Raw genomic sequence first — 26642 nt, forward strand, 5'->3', positions numbered from 1 at the left:
AACTTCAGGTCAAAAGAATTAGTCCGTCTGGTTAGCTCAACGTCTGGATGCTTTGTGGAAGCAGCTGTGTGCTCAACAAACAGACTCATCTCTTTTCTTTCCTCTCACTCATTTATTGTATTGCTTTACCGTTGTTTAAAGAATGTATCCTTATCTTTGAATTTCCCCAGGTGTCAGACTGGAACCAGAGACTTTTTCTTCGAGCAGTGTCCCTGCACGCTGTTAGGCTGCGTCTGTCGACTCCTTGGGCGTTGTGGTCTCCATGATGATGTGGCGGTCCTATGTAGGCGCCACCCTGGTGCGCTGACGTTGGTTATGTTCTTTCCGCGCCAGCCTGTGCGCAGATCTGGAGAGTAGTTACCCCTGTCATTTTTTGACTTACTGACATTTTGTCATTCGTTTTTGATGCGTAGAAGGATGTCCCGTAAGACCGAGTTCTAGCCCTGCGACTCCTGTCCCCACATGATGTCGGTGACGTAACCGCACCTCATGTGCCTCTAGTGTTTGCAGCGGGACCCCGGCCCGAAGTCGTGCTCAGAGTGTTGGTTCATGAACCCGAAAGCTTTGAGGGAGTGGTCCCTGAAGCTCATGGCAGCCCAGCACTCAACTCCATGTTGTTCCCGTTCGAGAGGAAGGTCAGGAGACCGGTCACGGAGTCATTGCCATTCTTCTTCATCCAAGTCATCTGGACATTCAGGTAAGGAGGAGAAGGTGAAACCTTCTTCGACTTGACCCCGTTGCTCGTAAGACCTGACGCAGGAAGACTATTTACGTTCTAGGCCTCCGTCTACGGAGCCTCAGTCTGGGTCTGCTCTGTGCCTCCCCGCATTTCTGGGAGCAGGGGCTACCCCTGCCCAACTAAAGGAGTTCTATGAGCCCTTGCGCCTCGTATTTGGACAGCCCGACCCATCCTCTGTGCCTTCGGGCCCAGGCGAGTCGGTGAGGGCCCCCCTCTGGTTCAGAGTCAGTGACTTCTGTCCCAACTCCTGAGGACAACTCAGGATCCACTTCCGGATCTGTCCCAGCGCTGGTCGTGCCAATGCACCCTTCCCTGGCGTCTGGTCAGATGTCGACACTCCTGGTACCGATTGGGCCCACAATCGACATTGATCCTATACTCCTTCCCGACGACCCGGAGCCGGAACGACGTAGCTCGATGCAGAGACCGTTTTCCATGGACTCTGTTGTGGCCAGGGAAGATCCCTTACCCTATTACTATGGGTATGGATGTTGGGATAGTGTAGAGGGGTTGCTGGACCCTTTAGAAGACCAGCTTGAACATGAACTGGACTAAGTACAGGATTTGGGTGATGCCAGTGGGTTGGACCACCTCCCTGACACTGGCATGTTCTCTCCCCGTACCATAGCTAGGGGCGAGGGAACATCTTATTCTATGGTGGTGAGAAGGGCGGCTGAAGTTTTGAACCTTGAGCTTCCTGCTGTGGAGGTCAGGCCTAACCTTCTCCTGACTAAAGTGCTTTAGCCTGGGGCCTCCAACTCGGAACCCCTTTTTCCCTTCAACAAAACACTTGCAGATGTCCTACTGAGGACCTGGTCCAAACCCAGCACAGGTGCTCCTGTGAATAGGACGATGGCCTGCGCTGAATGACCCAAATTTCCTTACCCAACACCCTACGCCTGAGAGCCTTGTCATCCAAGCTTCATCCTCTGGCGCATTCCCTACCGCTTCCCCGGACTGAGAGTCAAAAAGACTGGACAACTTAGGGAAGAAGATGGTTTCTTCTGCCAGTCTAGCCCTGCGGTCCGTTAACACCTCATACCTTTTGGGCCGCTATTCCCATACTCTCTGGGATATGGTCGCGCAAGTGCTGCACCAAGTTCCGGAAGAGGCCTGGAATGTTCTCTCCCAGGCCATAACAGATGAGAGAGACTCAACCAAGTTCATTGTCTGTTGTGGACTGGATACATCCGACTCACTAGGCAGATCGGTTGCATCGACTGTGGCACTGAGACGCCATGCCTGGTTGAGGACATCTGGCTTTTCGGGGTATGTCCAGCAATCTTTGATGGACATGCCCTTTGGCACTTGTCTCTTCGGAGACAAGGCGGACTCAGTGCTCGAGCGATTTAAAGATTCCTGGGCTACGGCTCAGTCCCTTGGCCTCACAGCCCCCCCCCCCCCCCCCCCCCCCCAGTCTGCCTCTCGCTCCTTTCGTGGCTACGGAAGGGGTACCCGACTGCTCCCGTTTCCATCAAGCTACCGACCTGCACACGCTGCACAGCCCCTGCGCGGAAGCGGGAATCTACTCGTGGATCAGGGCGTCAGCGGGATGCACAGTCCACCCCACCCTCTCTTCTGCCTCAAAACCTTCCTAGCCCGTTGGGGCATCCGGGACCAGTTGGCAGCAGAATTCGCCCTCATCTACCACTCTGGGAATCCATTACCATGGGCAGGTGGGTTCTACAGATTGTCCGAAGGGGCTACTACTTCCCCTTCAAGAATCCTCCAGCCATGCCACCATTATTTGATCACCTATTGGAGGATCCTTTGGCACTTCTCCGCAAGGAAGTCAAGGCTCTCCTGGCCAAGGGAGCCATAGAGTCCCTGCGCCAGAAGTAGGTCGTGGTTGCTGTTCCCGCTACTTGCTGGTGCCCAAAAAGGACAAGGATCTTTGCCCTATCCTAGATCTCCAGTCCCTCAATCTCTTCCTCAAGAAGGAGAGGTTCAAGATGTTAACTCTGGCTCAGATCCTTTCTGCTCTGGACCCTGGAGGCTGGATGGTTGCTTTGGACTTGCAGGACTTCTATTTCCATATTCCCATTGTGCCCGCCCACAGACGTTACCTACAATTCGTGATAGGTCACGAGCACTTTCAGTTCACCATGCTCCTATTTGGCCTTACCAGTGCCCCTCGGGTGTTCACAAAAGTGATGGTAGTGGTTGCAGCTCATCTGCGCAGGTTAGGGGTCCCTGTCTGCCCTACCTAGACGACTGGTTGTTGAAGGCGGACACAGAAAGTAGTCTCAAACCTCCAGACTATGGCACACCTCCTGCATACGCTGGTGTGCACTATCAACGTGCCAAAGTCACACCTAACTCCTCTCATACTCTCCCTTTCGTTGGAGCTGTTCTGGACACAGTGCAGTTTCCGGCTTACCCTCCCGAAAAGTGAGTCCAGGATATTCGGGCTGTGACACCGATGTTTCAGCCTCTATCCTGGATTTCGGTGAGAATAACTCGGAGGCTGCTGGGCCTCATGGCCTCCTGCATCCTGCTGGTCCAACATGCCAGATGGCATATGCGGGCTTTGCAGTGGGACCTGAAGTTTCAGTGGGCGCAGCATCAGAGGAATCTCTTTGACATGGTTCAGATCTCAGAGGGAACTGGGAAAGACATGCAGGGTTGATTGTCGAATCCAGATTGATTCAAGGGCAGATCCCTCTCCCTTCCCCAACCAGATCTCACAGTAGTGACAGATGCATCACTCCTGGCATGGGGCGGCCATATGGGAGAGGCGGAGATCAGAGGCCTCTGTTCTCAGGCGGAGTGTGGGCTCCACATCAACCTTTTGGAGCTCCGGGCGATCTAACTTGCCTTGAAAGCATTCCTTCCCCCTCTCAAAGGGAAAGTAGTTCAGGTGTTCACCGACAACACTTCTGCCATGTGGTAATGCAACAAACAGGGTGAAGTGGATTCATGGACCCTTTGTCAAGAGGCTCTTCGCTTCCATACAAAGCTAGAACGCCAGGGCATTTCCCTGATGGTTCAGCATCTGGCGGGCTCTCTGAAATCCAGAGCAGACGAACTCCGCCATCGATGCATAGTCGATCACAAATGGTGTCTCCATCTGGAGGTGGCGCAAGGTCTCTTTCAGCAGTGGGGAGAGCCTTGCTTAGATCTGTTCGCCTCCGCTGTTTTGCTTGTTGGAGTTTCCAAGGCGGCACTCAGCGACTCTTTTAGTCACGAGTGGAACTCAGGCCTCCTGTACGCCTTCCCGCCAACACCACTTTGTCCCAGAGTTCTGAAGAAGATCAGGCAAGACTGGGCCCAAGAGATCTTGGTAGCTCCGGACTGGGCACGAAGAGTCTGGTATCCCGAGCTCTTAAGCATGGCCATTGATTCTCCGATCAGGCTGCCCTTTCAGGAGAATCTTCTGTCGCAGCAGCAGCAGGGGACGGTTATCCACCCGAACCTGTCCAGTCTCGGCCTGCTTGCGTGGACATTGAGCGGCAACAGTTGACTGCTTTTGACCTTCCATCCGAAGTCTGTAATGTCATCTTGGCACCCAGGCCTCTCCACCAAAACAGCATACACCTGTCGTTGGAAGAAATTTGTGGCATGGTGTATCACCAAATCTGTTGATCACCTCTCTCAGAGGTTCTCCTCTTTATTCTCTCTCTTGTCCAGGAGGGCTCTACTCTGGGCACCCTCAAGGGATATTTGTCTGCCATCTCTGCCTTCTTAAGGCTACCAGACCAACCTTCTCTTTTCAGATCTCCCATTGTTGGAAGGTTTCTTAAAGGCTTCACTCATGTTTCCTCCCGTTCCATTCATCATGTCCCAGTGGGATTTAAACTTGGTTCTCACATACCTGATGTGTGCCCCTTTCGAGCCGCTCCACAATTGTCCTTTACAGCTCTTAACACTTAAACCAGCTTTCTTGACTGCCGTCACCTCTGCTCCCAGAGTAAGTGAGCTTCAGGCTCTTTCTTCGAAGCCACCATTCCTAGCAGTGCATCCTGACAGTGGTGCTTCATACCAGGGCTTCCTTTCTTCCCAAAGTGGTAACGCCTTTTCACGTAGGCTAGTCTATCACCTTGCCTACTTTTTATGCACCTCCACATCCCTCACATGAGGAGGAGAGACTCTACCGTCTGGATCCAAAAAGAGCATTGGTGTTCTATCTAGATCATACCAAAGATTTCTGGGTGGACAATCGACTCTTTGTGGGATATCTGGGTGCGTAGAAAGGGAAGGTGGTGCAGAAGAGGACCATCTCGCAATGGGTAGTCCTCGGCATCAAGTTGTGCTACGCTTTGGCGAAAAAGGGTTTGCATGCTCATTCTACCATAGCCACTGCTGTTACCACAGCGTTAGATATCCAGGAATGGAACGCCGCATGCTGTCAGGCCGCAACGTGGGCGTCCTTACTTGCGTTCACCAAGCACTACTGCCTGGACAGTCTGGTCCGCAGGGATGGCTATTTTGTCCGTTCGGTCCTGTAGGATTTTTTGGTGTGATCTTAGTTCGCATCCCACCACCAGGGATGGTATTGTTAGATGCAGATTCCTTACCTTTGAATAGATACTCTTTCAGATGTACAAGTTACTTACCTTCGGTAACGATATATCTGGTAGAGACATATTCTAGTTGCAGATTCCTTACCGACCCGCCCTTCCTCCCTGCACTGCAAACTGATTTCTAGGTGCAGGTACTTCCCTCTAAGATCCCTAGTTTTGGCACATCATTCTCCGTGTTCTTCATGGCTCTGCGCTTCTGGCGTGGAAAGTCGTGAAAAGAAACTGACAGCGTGCCGGGGTGGCGCCTATATACGATGGCAACGTCATCACGACCACCGTGATGACCTCGGAGTCGACTGACGCCACCTAACAGCGCACAGGTGTACTGCTCGAAGAAAACAAAATCCGGATCCAGTCTTACGCATGGGGAAATTCAAAGATAAGGAATCTGCTACTCTATGAGATAAGTAACTTGTACATCAATGCAAGCTATGCCTGTGATTGCTCTGCTGCTCATATTCTAACAATTAAATGTCCTGTCAGGTTGCTAGGATTGCTTCGTTTTTCAGTAATGGTGAATATGACATTATAATTAATTTATTGTCAATAATATTTATTTATTTATTTTTATTATTGTTTAGAATTGCCACATCCACAAAGGACCACTTTCTTGTTTTGTTTCTTTTGTAATCCACTGTGTTTTTGTAGTTGTTGAGCTGTAGAAGGTTATTTTTTCTATGCTTCTTCAGAATTCTGCAATCCTGTAAATGCCAGTATGACAACCTCTGCAATACATCCATTTTCTATGCAGAGAAGAGTGCATTGAGGGCCCTTAACTAGTTTAAACACTTTTTGTTAAAGCTGCAAATTATTTCATTTTGCATAATCTTTCTTTCCTTTTAATATAACGGCATGTACACAAAACCATTCAACAGTTAAGGGTGTTAAAGGGATGGATTTCCCCACCATGTTTCCATTGTGTAGTGCATGTTTTCTTGCCATGTTACTCATCATTCTTTTGTTTTCCTTTTTCCCCAGGATGAGTTTTTAGACGTGATCTACTGGATCCGACAGATTATCGCTGTTATTTTGGGAGTCATCTGGGGGGTCGTGCCACTGAAAGGATTTGTGGGAATAGCCATGTAAGTTTTGTAGCCATATACATTTGAATAGCCCTGCTCTTCTTTTGTGGGGAAAAACAGAATTTGTGAAATAATTAAGCTAGCCTTTTATATGTGGTCGGCTTACCCTTGTAGTTGTGCCGTTCAGTAAATGTTTTTAAACAAACTTTTACAGAAGAAACGGGTTCAAATTCATAGACCGGAATAAGTCAGTTAAGGGTATTTAATTTTGAAATGATTTATTCAAACACTCCAGGTTATCAACAACAAGCATACAATAACTTGAAATATTAAACTGTGCCTTATTTTTAATAGAAAGTACATTGTCTGTACCTCTCCCTTTTCATCTTATTTACTTTTTGACATTTCTGTCTATTTTTTGTTAATTTTAACTGAATTTATGCATATTTACTTTGGGTTCTGTAATATTAGTTTAAACATTTGTTACATTAAAGAAAATAAGTTGCTTTGATACTGCTTCCACCATCCAGAACAAAATGACAGATCAGTAGATGACCTGGGCTTCACGAAGAACTGGCAGTTTAGGTCTCATACAAGCAAAAATAGAATTTTATTTTCTAGTTTGAGCCACTTCCTATTTAAAGTGTGTGTATGTATGTATGTATGTATGTATGTATGTATGTATGTATGTATGTATGTATGTATGTATGTATGTATGTATGTATGTATGTATGTATGTATGTATGTATGTTATTTTATTTTGTTGTGTGCGTGTGTGTGTTGGGCACCTAATCTCTCGCTGTGCACGATGATGGACATCCTACTTTACATTTAAACAAAAAAATATCTATATAAAAAAATTCACTGAAAAAACAAACATTTAAAAATAAAAACCTACAATTTCACTGAAGTTGCAAAGGTGTAAAGGGATGTTACAGTGGAAAAAGTCAGGTAAAACATACTGTTTAAGTGAACAAATCACTGAAATTCAACATTAATAGTTCACTAAAACAACTAACTTGTGCTATAGAGTAACTAATTTGCCATTTTCAGTGCACTGCATGTGCCCTCACTGATTACATCATGCATGACCTGTTCAATGACGACATTTATAACATCCGTAGTGACATGAGAAATTACATAATTGATGCCAACACTATGTATGATGAGGGCACGCACAAGTTATAGTGTGCATTTGTAAAAAGGAGACTTTGCCTTCATCTGTTTACACTCAAGCATGTTCTGCTTTATTATTCCAGTCACTAAGGCCTTTATGAAGGGTCTCGAGAGTGATACCCCATTGAGTACCTCAGATTTCTATGTGAATCCTCAAAGTAGTTTTTACCAGATTCATAGGAACACTTCTGAAACATCTACACGTGTGCCCTTAGTTCCTTTCTTGAAATGTGGCCTTCCTGGTGGAGATCATCTCTCCTAGGTCCGTTATCTAACGAAGTGCTCACTCTGCAGGAATCCTTCCTCCAACCTCTTAATGCAAACTCTTTCTTACCCTGGAGAACAACAATCCAACCTGCGATGCCTGTCTCATATTCTGCTTTAAGAAGACTCCTTGGCACGAGAGGAAGAGAAGTTGAGCACATCACAGCATGCGGAGGCAAGTGTTGTGGAAGATGCTCAACATTTTCAGCACTGAAGAGATACCAGGCACCAGAAGGAAGAAAGAGGCCCCTCCAGCAGATATGTGCAGATTAAAGCTGCCTGACCCATCAATACACCCAGAGGAATCAAAGACTCTGAAGTCTCCCCCTAACCCCCCTCCACTTTGCTGTCACAAACTGAGTATTTGTTTTTGGTTACATGGAGGTTATAGTTAGGCTCACATTTTAAATGTACCAATCCATAGAAATTCACCTGTTATAATTAGTTATCTCAAGTAACAACAACTCGTGCCCCGGCCATGCAATTTGTGGGGTAATTAGTGCATGGCGAAGGCACGAGTTACAGTTCCTTTAGGAACCAGTTATATTCAAGTGAATTTCTGTGGTTTAGTACGTTTAAAATGTGAGCCTAAATATAACATCCTGCAACCTATGTTTTCTTTTAGTGAGTTTCTATGGTTTCTTTAATAATATTTCCAAACTACAACGTCCCTGTAACTTTTGTGTTTTATTTATTTTTTCCCCAGAGATTTTTTTTTTCAACGTAAAGTAATTTTCATTACTATACGTTAATCCAATTGCGGCCAGACCCTGCAGCCACACACACCCCCCAAACAACCAACCCTACGCTGCGCACTGCCCTTTGCCTGTGCACAGCGGGAGTTGGCCACTGCCTGTCTCTCTGGGTGTGAGAGGGTGTCTGGGTGTGACAATGGGTGTGAGCATCTTAGTGAGAGGGTGTGTGAGTGTCTATGTGGGTCGGTGAGTAAGGGCGTAAGAGTGAGTGGGAGAAAGATTGATAAAGAGAAATTGAGGCATTGGTGAATGATATACTTAGAATTAGATATTTGTAGACAAATTGAAAAGAAAAATGTTTATCAATTTAAAAAATGTGAGTTCACCTTTTTATTATGAACCTTAGAGTTTTGAAGTTGAAAATAAATTAAGGTAGGGAAATTACCACAGAGGGAGGCAAATTTGAAATGCCAATGCCCCCGGGACCTGACCCACACTCTGGGGTTTATTAAAAAAACGCACAGGAGTCCACGCTTTAGGGTTGGTTACGCCCCCCACAGGATCTGCGGATCCACCGCGAAACGTGGCAAAAATAAATGCTTTTTAGCTCTGGGGACCCAGACACCAGAGGTAAGGAGTCTGGGTATCCCAACACTGGCTTTTTTATATATATATATATATATATATATATATATATATATATATATAATCAAACCCCCCCCCCCCCTTTTTTTTTGTTTTTTTTTTTTCCTTTTGTTTTCCTCCGCCCACACTTGAAGGATCACCCTGAAATTTCCCAGATGGCTGTCAAAGTGAGCGTCTTATTTTCGTGGAAAAGTTTGTGACGATTCATCAAACGGCACCAAAGTGATTAGCAAAACCAAATACACTTTTTCTATAGAAACTAGGTCCTAACCGTCAAGTGGCTACTGCCACTAGGGGAGATTATTTATATATATATATATATATATATATATATATATATATATATATATATATATATATATATATATATATATATATATATATATATAATTTAAAAAAGAAAAACAAAGGCTTCAGGGACGTTACAGTAGTTAGGCTTACATTTCAAAGGTACAAAACCATAGAAATTCAGCTGTTATAGTATTGCCATCAGTAACAGTAATGCACATGTTGCAGTGATATTATCAATGGCGTTTTAAAAGATTTCACAAGTGCTGTAATATCTGGAGTAATTAAGCAGTGCATGGCGAAGGTGCAAGTTATAGTTACCTTCGAGCACAAGTTATAGTTACTAGTAATACCTCTAACTGTAATAGCTGAATTTCTTTGATTTTGTACATTTCAAATGTGACCCTCATTACGTTCCTGTAACCTTTGGTTACTGTGGCCAACCCCCTATAACCCTCCAAACCTGCGCCACACATGACCTTTGGTCGTGTACAATGGGGATTGACCGCAGGGCCTGGCCCTGTGTCCCACTCCTATAACCACACAGCCTGCACCACGCACGACCTTCAGCTGTGTACAGTTTGGTTGGCCACTGGGGGTCCTTTTAGTAAGCTGCCCATTATACTGGGCAAATGGCGGGAAGATGTTGCATGCAACTAATGTATATGAGGTGGAGGTCAAAAGGGCAGGGCCTCTAAGCCATTTCACATACTTGTAGTTTTAAAAAAGGAGAACACGATATCTGGTCTCAGCAGCAGATTACAAGAAAGAACCCACTCGTCACATCTCGATCAAGGACTACAGATATCATTTCAAGGTGGAAATGCTTTGCCTTGACAATGGGCAAGTGATTAGGATGATCAGCACTTTACAGGAGAGGGGCTTCAACATGAGCATCTGCTTTGTTTATATCTGTAAGTGCTTTCAGTTGAGGTTTAATTTCTGTGAAATGGGCGTTGTGCCAGAATGAATCTTCCCCCACGTATTTATCCAGGAAGAGGCCACGGTTTTGTGCAGGATGTCTACCCAATTGGAGTGCTTTCTATTGTCTAATTAGTAAGTGCTACCTCATTTGGTAAATGTATAGTGCAACTCTTACATTACAGCTGCGTAAAAGATGCCGAGGTAATGTCTCCAGTGGCTGTGTGTGTGTGTCTCTAACTTTGCCACTGTTTTTGTTCCTCGAGCGTCTTTATCAGACAACTTTTCAAGGTAGACCCGACAGAGAGAACACACTTGACTGGTTTGTACTTTACAAAAATAAGTGCTTCTTTGTTAGTTGCAGATTTGAGCACATTCCTCCGCATTAAAATGTAGGAAAGCACGCTTGGGGCCTTTTAGTAAGCCTTACATCATCTTGAGAAAAGGATGGGAAGATGTTGCATACCACAAATATATATGGGAGGGGTGGGGCATACGGGTTGGGGTTCTAGGCCATTTCACATATTTGTCGTTTTTAAAAGGGAGAACACCATTCTCTGTTCTCAGCAGGGTATGACAAGAAAAAACCCACTCGTCCGTCACTACATGAGATTTTGCGCTCCAAAAAAGTGATAATGCAAACACCTCCATCAATGTGTACAGATAACTTTTCAAGGTGGAAATGCAGAGAAAACTTACTTGCTCTGTCATCACCAGACGTATGAAATTAAGATGCTTAGTACTTCCCAAAATTGAAGCTTCAACTTGGGCACCTGCTTTGTTTAAATCTGTAAGTGCTACTTATTGCTGTTTGATATTTCATTGCTGTGAAATGAGCATCATGCCAGAATGAATCCTACCCTGCATATTTATCCAACATTAATACGCAGGGCAGGAATCCTTTTTTTTTTTATTTTATTTTTTAAATGCCTGGGACAGAGATGAGGTGGGGCTCGAGGCCCACGTGGTCCCAACCGGCACCCCGCCATCTGAGGGAGCCGGAATTGCTCCTGTACGCAGCAGGACGCTGCTGGAAATGCAGCTTCCTGCATGCGGGAGCAATAATTTCATTTCTTTCCCTGCGGCATTTCTGCGGGCATGGGGTGAGCTGCAAACTCCGCTTTAAGCAAGCAGGAGCTTTTTTACAGTTCCCGCTTGCTGGAAGCAGAGTGTGTGCTTTGGTTGGCTGGAGATGTCGTTGCTCCCTAATAGCAGAAGCAAACCACCATCTCCCGAGTGTGGGCACCTTGAGAGAGAGAGCAGGAGCTGGCCCTGGGGTGTGGCTGTCCCTAGGGCCATATATGGCTTGCGAGGAGGGTGCTTGCAAGAACCCCTTTGTTCTGCACTTGCTGCCCTGGGAAGGTGATGGTCCCTGGGGCCGTAATTGGACTGAGAGGGGGGCTGTGCGACCCCTGCTCCCTTCTTTAAAATTGTATAAGGCCCCAGGCAGGTAGTGGTCCCTGGAGTGACAGTGGGGGGGAGTTTTGGGTGGGGCACGGGGTGGGGGGGGTCCCATCTGCCCCACCCCCCACCGCATTCATTTTTGTATTTCTGCCATGTGGAGCAAGAGGGGGCGCAGCCCCTCGCTTAATGTTTACATTAGCCCCGGAGAGGCAGTGGGCCCGAAGGCATTATCAAGCCTTTGCGGGGTAGGCCCCGTGCCCCCCCCCCATTTCTTTAAAATAAACTCCAGATGCCACCGGGTCCTCGCCCGCCCAAGGGCTACAATTATAGTGTGAGAGACGTGCTTGTTTTTCAAAACCTTTATTTCATAAACATTCATCAAACTGCATCAAAGGGATAACTAAGTTAAACAACGCTTTTTCTATGGAAACTAGTTCCCTACTATAACTACAGGCGGCCACCGGTACGTAATCTAAATATATAGGATCAGATTTGGGGGTTGGCTGTAATACATAACACTTCAAGCAAAAACAGTGGTATCCGTTCAAAGAGGTCAGTGTGTTGTGTTTATATTAGTGGCTGACCAAATGCCTATGTTGGAGCCATTAACCTGGCATTATGGTCAACTAAAGATGTTTTTCCTGTACAGTTTGGTGCCAGCACTGGATCATATGTTTGCTACCCATGATTTCCTTGATAATATATACCTGAATGTTTTACTCTATAACTGAACAAAACTGGAGAAGTTTATTATGCTGGATATTTCAAGTAATGAACTACAGAAATTAAAGTTCAGCCACTCCATTAGTCAAGTACCAGGTGTTTTCACTGGAGCAGCCTTTGTATGCTTTCTTCCTCCAAGCAGTAAGTGCAGTGTCATTGTTTTCATCGAATGGGTGTACAAGCACTAACCATTACCTCTCCATTTCTCTTTAGATTTTGTGTAATCAATGCTGGTGTCCTGTACCTCTATTTCAGCAGCTTTCAGAAAATCGATGAGGAAGAGTATGGTGGGACGTGGGAATTGACAAAGGAAGGCTTTATGACCTCATTTGCACTTTTTCTGGTAATTAGTTTTGTTATCTTCATTTGCAAGACTGTAGTAAATGTTACACGCTGACCGGTGGTATATTAAAAACCAGAGCTGTTTTTTGCTCACTGCCCCCCCCCCCCCCCCCCCCCCCTTCTTTTCTGTCTTCCTCCCATTTCATTCTTGATTTTCCCTTGTCCTGTTAACTTCTTGGTATTTGTTATCTGAACTATATACCACTTTATCTGAGCTAAATAGGTTAGTACACCCTGTAGGAGTCCATTTCCCCAGAGGATGATCTGAGTATAGTTATTCAGAAAAGGAAAGGTGTCTCCATCATGCCACCATGAGACAATCCTTGATATTCATAAACACTAGAATGTATTTGTGAAAAATATACTGGAACACATTTTATTTTTATTGGGTGGGTGTCTGTTTTAATGTTAAATAGAGGCAAGCAAGATATTGCCTCCTAACATATTTGTCCAAGTGGCCAAGTACACTTTTTCATGATTTTAAGGTGCAGCAATCTGCTTTAAACTATGACACTATAAAATTAATGTGGCAGAAAGACACACTTTTAATTCTGCCTCAAAAAATAAAAGCAACTGGGGAGATGGTGCATAAAGGCATCATCTTTTACATAGTATAATTTTGACACTGGTAGTCAAAAGAAGCCATAACCTTGACTGTCCCAGAAAGCACATCTGTTCAGGTCAATTTATATTTTTTGCTCAGTGGTTCAAAAATGTCTGAAAACTCCTACGCCTAGATTATCTCTTTCCTCTGTCTTGAATAAAGTTTTCTGAATCATACCTTTTTTGCTTCTTTTAATTGTTGTTTTCCTTAGCAGACTTTGATAAAAGTACTTCTGAAAAGATTTTGTGCGGTTGACTTCCTCACGCATACTTGTGTTTGTTGCATCCCGAGATGCCATGTGGAAAGCTAGAAGTCAGAGAGCTTATTGAGGTCTAAACCAGGCTTGGGCCAGCATGGAAAAAGGAAAGAACCATCCACATTATGGTCCCATTTCAGCTAAATAACCAGTGGAGAACATGTTGGAACTCTGTTTGATACCCACACTCTCATGCTGTAAGTAGGGCAACTTATGCTTGTAAAAAGAACAACAGATCACAACACTGGTCTTATTAAAAAAAAAAAAAAAAAAATCATCTCTTCAAGAATCCTTATATAATGCACCTGAAAGCTAGCAGGGAAGCTTAACATTGACACAGATGTCCTGTAGGTAGAAAATATCTGTGGCCTTAAAAATATTTCAAACCCTGCAGCACATCCATTCACTCCTAGTTATAAGATTAGACTTCAGTATGGTAGTATCTCTAATCTCATCTGAAAGCTCAGCGGAGAAAAGGTCCGCTCAAGATTTCTCAAGTGTTTGATGTGTGCAAGAGCTTTATTATTCATCCTCTTAATCTACAGACAAAGCACTTGTGTGAATTCTCTTAGCGAGGAAGTTTTCAAGACCGTACAACTGCCCTTTTGGACTACATGGAGTTTTTCCCAGACTCTACTTAAGGACTGATGGGTAAGATTACTGACGAGCCCCTGATCAACAAAAGACTTGGTGAAACGTGTACTGTTGATGCCGCATCAAATGAAGCTGACTGTTGAGGCCTAGGTATTTGTCTCTGAATAATGTAGATTCCAAGTCTTCCTTTCTCCGTATTACATGTTGATAGATCCAGGAAAATAAAGACCAAAGCAGAATTTTAAAAGCAACACAGTTTTAGTCCTGATGGAGTCTTCTGCTAGTAGTGGCTTCATATGGTCTACTAAAAGAGACAATCGTATCAGGCAGCACTAAAAGCCTAGTCAGTATCAATCGTGATAAAAACACATAAATAATTTAAAAAGTGACAATACCAACAGCACTGGGGAAAACCTTCAGCACTTCAATAACACTATGTCATTGCCTCCCCACTCAGCTCCCCTTTGGGAGGTAGCATAGCAGATCATCTTCCAGTATGACCGAATATAAGAAAAAAACTAAATGAGAGCTAGATATTATTCATACTTGATACAGGGTCAAATTTTCGGAGTTCTGTAAACAGCATTTCACGCAGACAAATAAAACACTGGCACTGTATCCTTCAGTCCTGAAAGAAGATGGGGGGGGGGGGGAGTTCCAAGAAACCACAGGAACAATAAGAGCCAAACAGGAGTTTTCCATCCATTTTAAACATCAAGGCTATAGATCCACGGGGGGTGTGACGAAGCAAGATGGCTGACTAGATGCTCATCTCTGAGCTCCTGCTACACCAAAAGGTGAAATCCTGTCAAATCGGCCTTCACCTGATTTCCCCCCCCCCCCCCCCCTCTCCCGTGTACCTCCTATTAGATTGGTACAACATACATAATTACAACTTGGAGTGGTGGTGCAGGTGACTGGGTTTGCCCAGTTATGTGAGTGCGGTCTTACTCTCTGACCTGTGGATCTGTGCTACCCAAGGTGGCGGACTCTGCTGGGGATTGTATGATTACCCTGCCCGACTCACACGGGCCGGCCACCACTATTTCCTGGCTTCAGCCGATTCCTGGCCTGATTGTTGACTGTGACAGAGCCGGCCCTGACTGCAGCTGGTGGTGCCGGAGGGAGACTGACTTTGGAAATGAAGAGGTAATGTTCTGCAGTGATCTGTGACTAGCGGTCCCACCTGAAGTGTAGATGAGGGATCCCTGGGGAAGCAGCTGCCGCACTTCCGAGTGAACCCCTCACCCCTTACCCTCAACATGCTGGCCTGTGTGTGCTGCGGTGTGCCTACCTAGTGCTGTTTCAAAAGATACTTTGAGTCCTCTCCCGATCTGCTGGTGCAAAGAGCAGACTTGCAGTCAGACCATCCAATCAATTGGGAGGTTGAGCAACTAGACCCCCGAATGGGCCTGCATTAGGGAGACACTACGTGAATGAAAACTGCATGGTCACCTTCAAGTCACTGAGAGCATTACATATTCAAACTTTCTGAATCTGTCATTGTAAAACAGTAGGGCCTGACTGTACCTGAACTGTTTGACTGTTCATCAGATATCCCAATCTCTGCCTAGCGGTGTGAATTGTCTTAACTGAAGCTGCAGTCTGTGTCGGGCGGCTGGGCTTTGAAACAGGGCTATTTTGAAAGGCAAGGTGGCTAAACAGGCCCAATCTAACAAAACCTTACAATATACTCACAGGGCCTAAGGCTGAGATACTGATAAATAGGATTGTCCCCCTTACCAATGACAGAAGGCCTATCCTTAATGGACATCATGGAGGCCATCAAAGAAACCCGCTGTGAGCTGGCGACCAAAATTTACTTTGTTTCCATTGAGGGCAATCTCTTGTAGACAGACTTGCGGAAACTGGTGAAAAGAGTAACGACAACTGAGGAAAACATTGGGGATCTGCAACGAGAAGTTACTACCTTGAAGGAAACCGTGGCGTCCCTTCAAAAAAAAGTCTACACAGTTGAAAGAACATGTAGAAGATGCTGTAGAAAGATCTAGTTGAAAAAAACCTGTGGCTTTTTGGATTCCCAGAAAAGGCAGAAGGACAGTCCGCAGAAAGGTTTTTGGAATAATGGGTTATGGCAATCATGCCTATATAGGGATCTCACTTTTTCACGGCAGAACGAGCAAACCGGGCACTGGCAACACATCTGCGGCCTGGAGCACTGCGACGAGTGCTTACTGCCTGCTTAATTGCAGGAACCACCATGCTATCCTGCACCCTATTAGGCTAAACAGGTGTTCAACCCGACAGCCTGAGGGTGGTCACCCCTAACTTTTTGCCTGACTCCCACCACTTTTCTGACACTGTTTTTGCTGGTTTTAGGACTCTGCACACTTTACCACTGCTAACCAGTGCTAAAGTGCATATGCTCGCTCCCTTAAAATATGGTGACATTGGTTCATACCCAATTGACTTATTTAATCTACTTGTAAGTCCCCAGTAAATTGCACTACATGTGCCCAGGGCCTGTAGATTAAATGCTACTAGTGGGCCTGCAGCACTGATTGTGCCACCCACGCAAGTAGCCCCTTGACCATGCCTCAGGTCTGCCATTGCAAGGCCTGTGTGTGCAGTTTCACTGCCAATTCGACTTGGCATTTAAAAGTACTTGCCAAGCCTTAAACTCCCCTTTTTTCTACATATGTCACCTATAAGGTATGCACTAGGTAACCCATAGGGCAGGGTGCTGTGTAAGTAAAAGGAAGGACATGTAGCTGTGTAGTTTATATGTCCTGGTAGTGTAGAACTCCTAAATTCGTTTTCCACTACTGTGAGGCCTGCTTTTTTCATAGGCTAACATTAGGGCTACCGTCATATACTGTTTGAGTGGTAGATTCTGATCTGAAAGGAGTAACAAGGCCACATTTAGTATGGCCAGAATGGTAATACAAAATCCTGCTGACTGGTGAAGTTGGATTTAATATTACTACTTTAGAAATGCCACTTTTTTTTTTTTTTTTTTAGCAAGTGAGCATTTCTCTGCACTTAAATCCTTCTGTGCCTTACAATCCACGTCTGGCTGGGTTACTTGACTGCACCCTTATGCATTCCACTCAGACAACCCCAAACGCAGGATGCTCAGTCACACCTGCACACATCTGCATACTAAATGGTTCTTCCTGGGCTCGGAGGTTGGAGGGCCTGACACTTACATGTCAAAGGACAGTGGCCTGCCCTCACACAATGGACTGCCAAACCCCCTACTGGGAACCTGCCAGACAGTGCACTAGGTCCCCTTTCAGTTCCATCCTAAGCCACTCTTTGAAGTCTCTCCCACTTCAAAGTTACATTTGGGTATTTAAACAGGGCCTCTGACCCTACCAACTCAGACACTTCTGGAGAAGAAACTTGTAACCAGAACCTGCAACCTGCCAAGAGGAGCTGCCTGGCTTCCCAAAGGACTCACCTGACTGCTTTTTTGCAAAGGACCGTTGCCTTGCTGTTGCCTTGCTGCCCTCTGGCTCTGCTGAGAAGTGCTCACTAAGGGTTTGGATTGAGCTTGCCTCCTGTTTCTTGAAGTCTCAGGGCCAAAAAGACTTCAACTCTGCAAAGAACTCCATGTGCGACGCAAATTCAGCGCACAACCTGCCAGAAACTATGCAAATCACCGCCTACCGAACCGGAAAGACACAGCCCGGCTCCCCGAGTGGCGATCGATGCAGCATTGTGACTGGAACTTCGATGCACGGCCCACTGGATTGACACACAGCCAAGTTGGAAAGACGCAGCCTGCCTTCCTGAGAATAATCAACGGAGGGCCTACTGTGCGATACAACTTTCCCAGCATCGCCCACCGGATCGACACAGCTCCTGTAACTTTGTTCTGCAAGCCCAGGATTGCTCTGCATTGTCCCCGCAGCGTCCAAATATCCTGCAACCTGAAGAGGGTCCACGCCTGTGCGCTGGAAATTGACGCAACGCCTCGTGCGATGACCGGCCAGCTAGTAGATCTTCTATGCAAACTCAAATTGTTGGACTCGGACAGTCTTGCCTACAGACTAGGGAATACTTCTGTTAAACACCTGCCACGGTAACACACAGTTGATTAGATTATTGCTTTGTGTCCACCGCCCTAGCCCAAAGGTTCAGGACATCTCCTACCTTTCACAACATCTTTCCTACTACTCCCTGTTGTTAATGAACTTGAATAGGGGCCACAGATGTTCAGCAAACCCGCTGTGGTGCCTTCAGGCAGAGGCATTGACTGTTTTTTTTTTTTTTTTTTTCCCTCTGCCACATCCCCTCTCCCTTGAGGCAGTTTTACAGGAGGAACTGTCCCTTTACCTCGGAGAGAATTGGGGAAGCTCTGCTCGTGTAGTAGAGCATATTACTGTGAGGCGATGAAGGTAATCCTGAGAGGGTTTTGCCTGAAAGACCTAGGTGAGGTACATAAACAATTGGAGAGGGACCTTACACAGTGGGAAGCCCGATTGAAGGAGATAGAAGGGGCCATTCCATCCCTTGCAGTAGGCTTAGAGTGACCCTAAAATGATTGGCAGAGGCTGAAGAAGCATATCTACACAGCCAACCATCAAAGATTGCACACAGAAGGGGTTAAGATGGGTGCCATGCTGGCACGATTAATGAGCCACAGGACAACTGGGAACCAGTTATGGTATTAGGGAATGAGAAAAGGATGCATGTTAATACACACCCCCAGATAAATGAGGCCTTTAAGACTCATCGGAGTACCAGGGACCTGCCTGTTTAACAGAGGTTTCTTTTCCGTGATTGGGGAAGAGGAGCGGGCCTCTTTGGATCACCCGCTCACCCGAGAAGAACTCCTGTCTGCCATTCGGCACCCTAATACTTTCAAAGGGCTGGGTAGTGATGGCCTTCCAGCAGAAATGTATCCATTATACACAGGTACAATAGCGGAGAAACTGCTGGTGGTACATAATGAGGCACGCCAGAAGGGCAGACTACCCAACTCTGTGTGTGTGAAGTGCTAATTGTTGTACTCCCAAAACCTGATAAGGACCAGTTGGAGCCTGCATCCTATTTACCTTTCTTTGTTCCTCTTGAATGTAGACCCTAAAATACTGGGTAGTGTTCTGGTGGCAAGACTACTTCCACATCTCCAGATGTTTGTACATATGAACCAGTGTGGTTTTATTACCCACAGAAGTACTATGTATACCCTCAGATGCCTAGCACATGTATATCACGCATCACATTAGAAGGATGACTTCTATGCCCTTGCCTTTCTTAACATCGAACAAGGGTTCGATTCAGTGAATTGGAAATACCTCTGAATATTAGTGTAAAAAAAATAGGTCTCTGCCCACAGTACATCGCATGGATCTGATTACTGTACATGGACCCTTGAGTCAGAGTGCATACAGGCACTATAATGTCGGGCAGGTTTACACAGCAGGGTTGCTCCTTCTTGCCTCTCTTGTTCGCATTGACGGTGGAACCTATGGTGGAATTGTTGCTTAAGGTGCTGGGGCTCTGGGGAATCACAGTGGAAGACCCCAATCCTGTTGTGTCCTTGTATGTGGATGATATTCTGGTGTATTTGAGATAACCTGTTTATTTTGTCTATATGTTACTGAATGCCCTACAAGTATTTCGAGAATTACCAGGGCTTTATGTGAGCATACATAAGTCTCAACTATTTCCCCTGGATAACCTGGCAGACACACAACAGGGACAGTTCCCACATGTGTGACTACCGTGGCGGGGGAAGGGATCTGAAATTTTGGCTTAGGTATGGCACACACAGAACAGAAATTCCTAGACCTAAGCCTGGGTAGGGTGTTGCAGGGCCAGTGGGCGTCAGGCCGGTTTTGGAGGGAACTTCCCCTGTCATTGATGAGTGAGGCAGCTGTAGTTAAGATTGTGGTATTCCCCAGATGCTCATATGTATTACAGGGCAATTTCTGTGAGATTGTTAAAGGCTTTGAAAACTGGGATAAAAACCTTCTGAAAGGTCCACATGGCACTCACACCTTATCTGCCTTACTTATGACTGGAGCACTAATAGATAAAGGGGCCACATACATTATCCAGCTAGTCTGTAGAATGTGAGAACGAGTGATCACTTATGTCTTGCAGCACTCCCCCTTAAGCAAGGGATATGCCGCTTTGGGCCCTATAGTCTTTCACGCAGAGGTTATGTCCATACAGTAATGGAAGGAACGTGGCTGTGAACACCTTTGGGTGACAAGTTGATTACACATTCAGACTCCATTGATTCATTTGCACTAGGAACAGGACAATACCTGCAAAATGCCAGGATGGCAGCAACAGCCCTTTGGTTAGGGCCACGTTTACCAGATGCCCCCCCCCCCCCCCCTCCCCACCCCCATCTCACACACATTAACCCATAACACATTAAGTTTTTTTAAGGAGACGTTTGTTATACGTTTGGAACATCCTAGTATTACTATATGGACACAGTTGTGTTTGTATGAAAAATCATTAACTTTATTTAATTTTTTTTTTAAATCAAGACTAGATCCATGAAGCAAAAGTGAGGAAATTCAAGCTTTCATATTTCTGAGTGTGGTTATTGTCAAGAAAGATATTTGACAAAGTTGTCACAACTAAGGACACCTGACATTGTAAACTTGAATCACGGGATCCACATGTATGTGGGAGTGGTGGGCATCTATTTTAGGCTCATGTTTATCTCTGAAATCTTGAGAATAGGGCGGGTGGTGTGGTGGGAAACTCTATATCTTACTCCCCCCATTGACACCTGGTTTTAATTCCGACGACTTGCAATTCCAGCACAATATACACCCGCCTAGAACCACCTTTATTACTTTTTTATTTTAAAGCTCTCTTTATTAAATAATAATAAGGAACAACATAGTTACAACAGGTAACATGGTGATTAGCACAGCTCGCAGACTGTCACTATGTGGGGATTCATAGATAATGAGACCTAATCCTATAGGCCAGGGGTCTCCAACCTTTTCTGTAGTGAGAGCTACTTCTGATCGGTGAAAATCATAGTGAACTATTGAAGGCTAAACAGCTTGCTTATTGTTACCAGACACCCACATGGCCAGGTTCATAGACTTTAAACTTAATGTCCATTGTGCCAGATACTATGATTTGAACAAAAAACTGGGGTCACTATGACAGGGCTGCCATGGTGTCAGTGATTTCTTTTTTTTTTTTGGTGAATGGGTGTTTATAAATAGGATGTGTATGAGTGATTGAGAGCCTGTGTTGTATGTGCTTGTGGCAGGACATACCTTTCACCATATGTAGCACAATTACAAGTATAACACAAACATGCAACCGTTTTTTTCTTTTTTTTTTTTTTTTTTTTTTTTTTTTTTATATGGGAGAATTTTAATGTGCAGAGAAATTTTCTGCAATATTGTTAAAAATCTAGAACATTTTTCTGCACTTTAAATTTTCTCCCGTTTAAAAACAAATACTGCATTTTTCAGTTATACATATGTCACAGTGACTGTCTACTGGCCATTAGGAGCAAAAAGCCTGCAGTTTGTAGATGTGACATTTTGAAATGGCAGAAAATTAAAATGAAGAGTTACCTTAGTTGTTAAGTTAACTTCATTTAAATTTTCTCCCATGTAACAGTATCCAGAAACATCATTTCGTTCTTACCCTCCAATATTGAGGTGACAAGGACTTTTATTTGATTGCTCATTATTAGGCCCTGCTGCCTGCAACCCAATGATGATGCACAATAAACACATCTCTCCTTAACCTTAAAAGGGAAGTGTGACCCTATGCGTATTGAAAAGTGAACTTGGTGACACAAGCTACTCTGAAGGTTCCTGGGAGCTGCTGGTAGCTCGTGATCGACTGGTTTGAGACACCTGATATAGGCAGTATAATGACATGAGTCCCATAGTCCCCGGGGATCCAGCTGGGTAAAAAGCAGACCACACGATCTGCATTGTACAGTTAGGCCTAAGGCAGGCCACTATAGTCTCTCCACAGGTTCCATAGTTTCTGGAATTTATGGTGGAAGCCTCTCACTATGTATATAAAGTGTTCATTGTCCATGCATTAATCTAAGTCTGAGCTCCATCGCTCAATTTGAAACAACCTTTCTTGCCTTCACATTTTGGATAATATATCGCAAAAAGAATGAGAATTGAGGGAAGCCTGCCTCCTGCTTAAATTACTCTACCACCACCTACTATAGAAGGATTTCAATATTCAGGAAGAACAAGACACTTTATGGTTTACAAGCCTACAGCCAATACAAGTGTAACCTTCGACCATTTAAATTGGAGTCGGCCTCATGCCTTCTCAGTGAAAGCAAGTCATGTCTGGCAGCTGTCTAAAACCCTCGGATAATATTTTTGTACCTGCACTTGGATGACTGGTTGAACAAGACAAGTTCTTTCAATAGTTTCAGGTTTACAATCTGGGTAAGTCTACCAACTTTTGATACCACAAAAAACAATTAGCTGAGAGCAAATTCTACCTTTTTTGATTTTGGTTCTAGCTGAAATATCCTTTGGCTAGACTGATCATCAATGATATCAGTATGATTTTCTTCTAATGCCTCTCCTCCTGAAAGTGCTGACTGAGCTAAATTAACACGTCAAGGATGATATTCTTTGGTCCAGGCTCTCAATTTGAATGTGGTAGTTTCCAGACTTTTTCAAGTTGCCAGATCCTTGCAGGAAGCTTGCAGACTTCCTGAAATTCCTATTGAGCAGTTAAACCAAAGTCCTGAACTAATGACTTACATTGCTGGCCTTAGCCACTGTCTGTGGCATGACTCTAGTATGTTCATCTGTATCTCCTGTCCGACTTCTTGGACATTTGAAACAACAAACTTAATTTCACAAGCACCTTCATGCAGAGAAATGTTTGCATTTGTTGTATAGATAAGCCAGTTTATTCAGTATCATGAAGTGACAATACTGCTTTACAATCAATTATCTAAACCTGGCCTTCAGTTTTCCTCTTTCCTCTGCCATTAAGACTTATTACACTTATTGCATTTCTTTTTCAGCATCTTTTTTTTATTAGCCCCACTGATGAAGGATTTTTCTGAGGCTCTTTAAAGTAGTAACACCATGATTCAGCCCCTACCACCTTCAGCACTGGAATTGTGTAGGAGGTCCAAGCAGCATGTGAACCATATTTCATATTTCTTGAATCAGTTGGGTTCTATTTTTTTTCAAATCTGAACTCCACAGTCAAGAAGCTGCTTCATATGGTTAATGTGAAAATGAATACTTAGCATTATATTAAGACTAAAGATATTCAAAAGCTAATAGGATCGTTACATTAGGGCAAACCTCATTTCACAAGACCTAGGCCAAGATCCAATACAGTTTTGAGAAGTTTGTAGACTGGCCTCTAGGAGATTGATCCATGCCATAGCCAAATCTTCCCCCATTGACTCGTTTTCCAAAAAAGACACTCAAGCTGAGATGAACTTGCTACTCTATTGTAATGTTTGACTATCATGAGCTCATCTTTGATATCACAGAGGATAATCTTGCGTCTCCATTATGAGCATCTTCTTTGAATTCATAAACTTGCTGCACTCGTCTTGAAAATTGGGGTCATATTTGGAAACTGGAAATCCACTGGACTTGTACTCCAACTTTCCCTTCAAAATAAACTAATGTATTCAGTGGACGTGATGGTGCTAATTCTACTAGGCAAATTGATAATGCTTATAGACATCATTTTCTGCTTGTAGTATTATTATTATTATTATTATTATTATTATTATTTATTTTTTACATATATAGGTGACCATTCTAATTGATATTTTCAGTTGAATATAATTCATAGAGTGAAATTGTAATTCAACCTTGATCTATTGCTTTATAAAGACAGCATGTTTCCTGGTATAGGTACATTTTTGTGGAAATCCTTTTCAATTGCAAAAATGTTATCAATAGTATGCTCTGAGAACCCTCATGTGTTTATCAATTCAAAGAATATAACCATGATAGAGAACTAAGATTACGAGTAGGCAACCTTCCCTTCTGAATCCCTATCAATATATGTTTGATGCACGTATAAAATGATGTAGAAATGGTCCAAGTATCTCTACTGGTATATTTGATATTGGTGAGACACTTTCACAGAACATTGGTAAGGCTGTGCTGATGAGGGGTAAAGACACTGGTCCATGAGTACAGAAATTATTTTAGTTGCTATACAAGTTTAATGCGGTGATGCAGCACAATGCCATATATTGGCTGTTTTGTCTGGCCGGTTCTGCATGGTTTCTATTGCCATAAAATGATAGCAAAACTTGATGGTCTATGCAACTCCTCATCCCGTTTCCTATGTCTTCAACGCCACAACTTCCTACCTTTCTGTGAAGAAGTGATGATTCATGGGTCACTGAAAGTATGGTATCTGTGTGGTTGAAGTGATGTCATTGATGTGGAGCAACATACAGTTTGAGACCGGTCATTGTGATGCTCCTGAGTGAGGGCAGAAAAATAGCTCTTGCTATGTGGTTGATTATTGTACTACCAATGAACAAATTAATAACTGTACTTTCTTCCAGGTGGTGTGGGTCATCTTCTATACTGCAATCCACTTCGATTGACACACCTGACAAGCCACGTTGCCAAATTAGTTCCTAATGAACAGAAGGAAACTTATTTAAATTTGAACCTGTGCTGGGCTTGGAATGGCAAGAGACTGGTGAAAAGGAAGCAAATAAATGCTTTTCTATTGGAAGGAATGGCACATTTTACTACAGTGGAACAAAGACTCTTCTGAATTCTAGAGGCCGATCCAGGACCATTTTATACAAGTGTTACTGAAGATAACTTTTTAAAAAATAGAATAACATTGAAAGCAAAAGCCCATCACTTTTTCAACACTGTTCTGTCTCCTCATTCTGCAGATCAACTGTATTTTTTTTGTACAGTATCTTCACCATGACATGCTCGTAAGCCAACATAACTTCATTTTACCAACATTGTTTTTTCTTCATGACCCAAGAATCGTGGTAAAATGTCTGCATACAGTTTATAATTTGTCTTCCACCGCTATCATTGGGATGCTACTGTTGCAAATGTTGATTCTTTATCCGAGAACTTGAAATGCTGCAGTGTTCGAATAATATAAGGTATTTCAGGATAACTTGAGATTGCATTACATGTTTTATTGTAATTAAAGGTTCAGTTTGTTCAAGTACAGAAACTGTGAAGCGGTGCCATGTTTCTTGACAAATTAGGAATGTAGTTCCTGCTTCCAGCTGGAAATAGGGCATATGAGAGAGAATGAGAACTGTTGCTTATTAGCCAAGCGTCTCCAGGAATTGCTGTCTCACTGGGATGTGAAAATGGCTTCGGGGGCTTGAAGATTGAGTACCTTTAAAAGTGGACACATGGTGCTACAAATAATGGATTAGTTTGACAGTTGAGGCTAAAGGCATGAAAGTGCATAACTTCAGTGGGATAGCTCGAAACACTATGGTATGACTGACAGGGTCAGGAGTACTGTGACCATTTGTGTTAACTGTGAGTTGACTGACTTTGATATTGTTTGTTATTTTCCTGAAAACACTACACATTTCCAGAGTCCACCATTGTTGGTGTAATGGAGAATACAGAGGGACAATCTCCTGCTGCAGAACTGACCTTTTTTAGATGTTACTTAAAGTAGCTCGATTAAGGAAATGAGGAATAATAGGAATGTGAAGATCAAAGGGGAATAGGCTCTTCTATGAATTATCATTCCATAGATGATCCCATGCTTTCCAGATCTTTTCCCGTCAAAATTCATGAGTAGTTCAGTGTCATGGTTGTGCCCTATAATGTTGCTATACCACGTAAATCCCGTAAAGAACAGTGCACCAGCCTGCTTTTCGAGAAGCTCAACAACTCTGTAGTCTCAAGGGACACAGCTATTGCATTACCCAGGCTTTGAAAATAAGAAATGTAAAAAAGAAAACTAGAGATAAGTGTACTTGATTTTACAGCCAAAATATCAGACTGTGCACCCTTCACACCTTGCTTTCAAAAGCCCTCCAACAGTGCAGAAAGGAAATGCAGGTGTTCCTCTTCAAGGAACAGTTCCTTGAATAATGTAAGGAACTACCTATCTCCCATGGCTGACAGATAAAGATGTAATTCCTCTAAGTACCACCGTGAGACCACAGGTAGCAAATTACCAAACAGGTCTGCCATGTTCATTTTACATTTCAGACAGACATGGATTCATCAGAAGATTCACATGGTTTAAAAAAATAACATACATTTGAGCAGGTATTGGCAAAGCCAAGAGGTCTGGTGTTGGCCTTCTGCCTTCGTCTTGGCAATTCATGTTTTGTTCTGGCATTGTTTTTGCAAAATGTTATTGTGGAAGTTGCTGGGCCCTCATCAATCTAAAAATATTGAGTAAAGGAAAAAATATTTCTTTTTGGTCTGAAAAGGAGCACATTGCCAGAGTAGTTACTGGAACTAACTAGAACTACTTTGTGGATGTGATCCTTGTGAAAG

General features: G+C 44.0%; 1 protein-coding gene across 1 annotated transcript in view; it reads left to right on the top strand.

Annotated features, from left to right (window-relative positions):
* Positions 1 to 25341, top strand: part of RAB5IF (RAB5 interacting factor) — a 75312-nt gene extending 49971 nt beyond the window's left edge. Inside the window, exons 2-4 of the mRNA XM_069243796.1 lie at positions 6241 to 6344; positions 12614 to 12743; positions 24698 to 25341. Of these exons, the coding sequence (XP_069099897.1) occupies positions 6241 to 6344; positions 12614 to 12743; positions 24698 to 24739 (276 nt within the window). The 3' untranslated portion in view covers positions 24740 to 25341. The remainder of the gene's footprint in view (positions 1 to 6240; positions 6345 to 12613; positions 12744 to 24697) is intronic.
* Positions 25342 to 26642: the final 1301 nt, after the last annotated feature.

This window comes from Pleurodeles waltl, chromosome 7 (genome assembly GCF_031143425.1).
Source record: "Pleurodeles waltl isolate 20211129_DDA chromosome 7, aPleWal1.hap1.20221129, whole genome shotgun sequence".
Lineage (NCBI taxonomy): Eukaryota > Metazoa > Chordata > Amphibia > Caudata > Salamandridae > Pleurodeles > Pleurodeles waltl.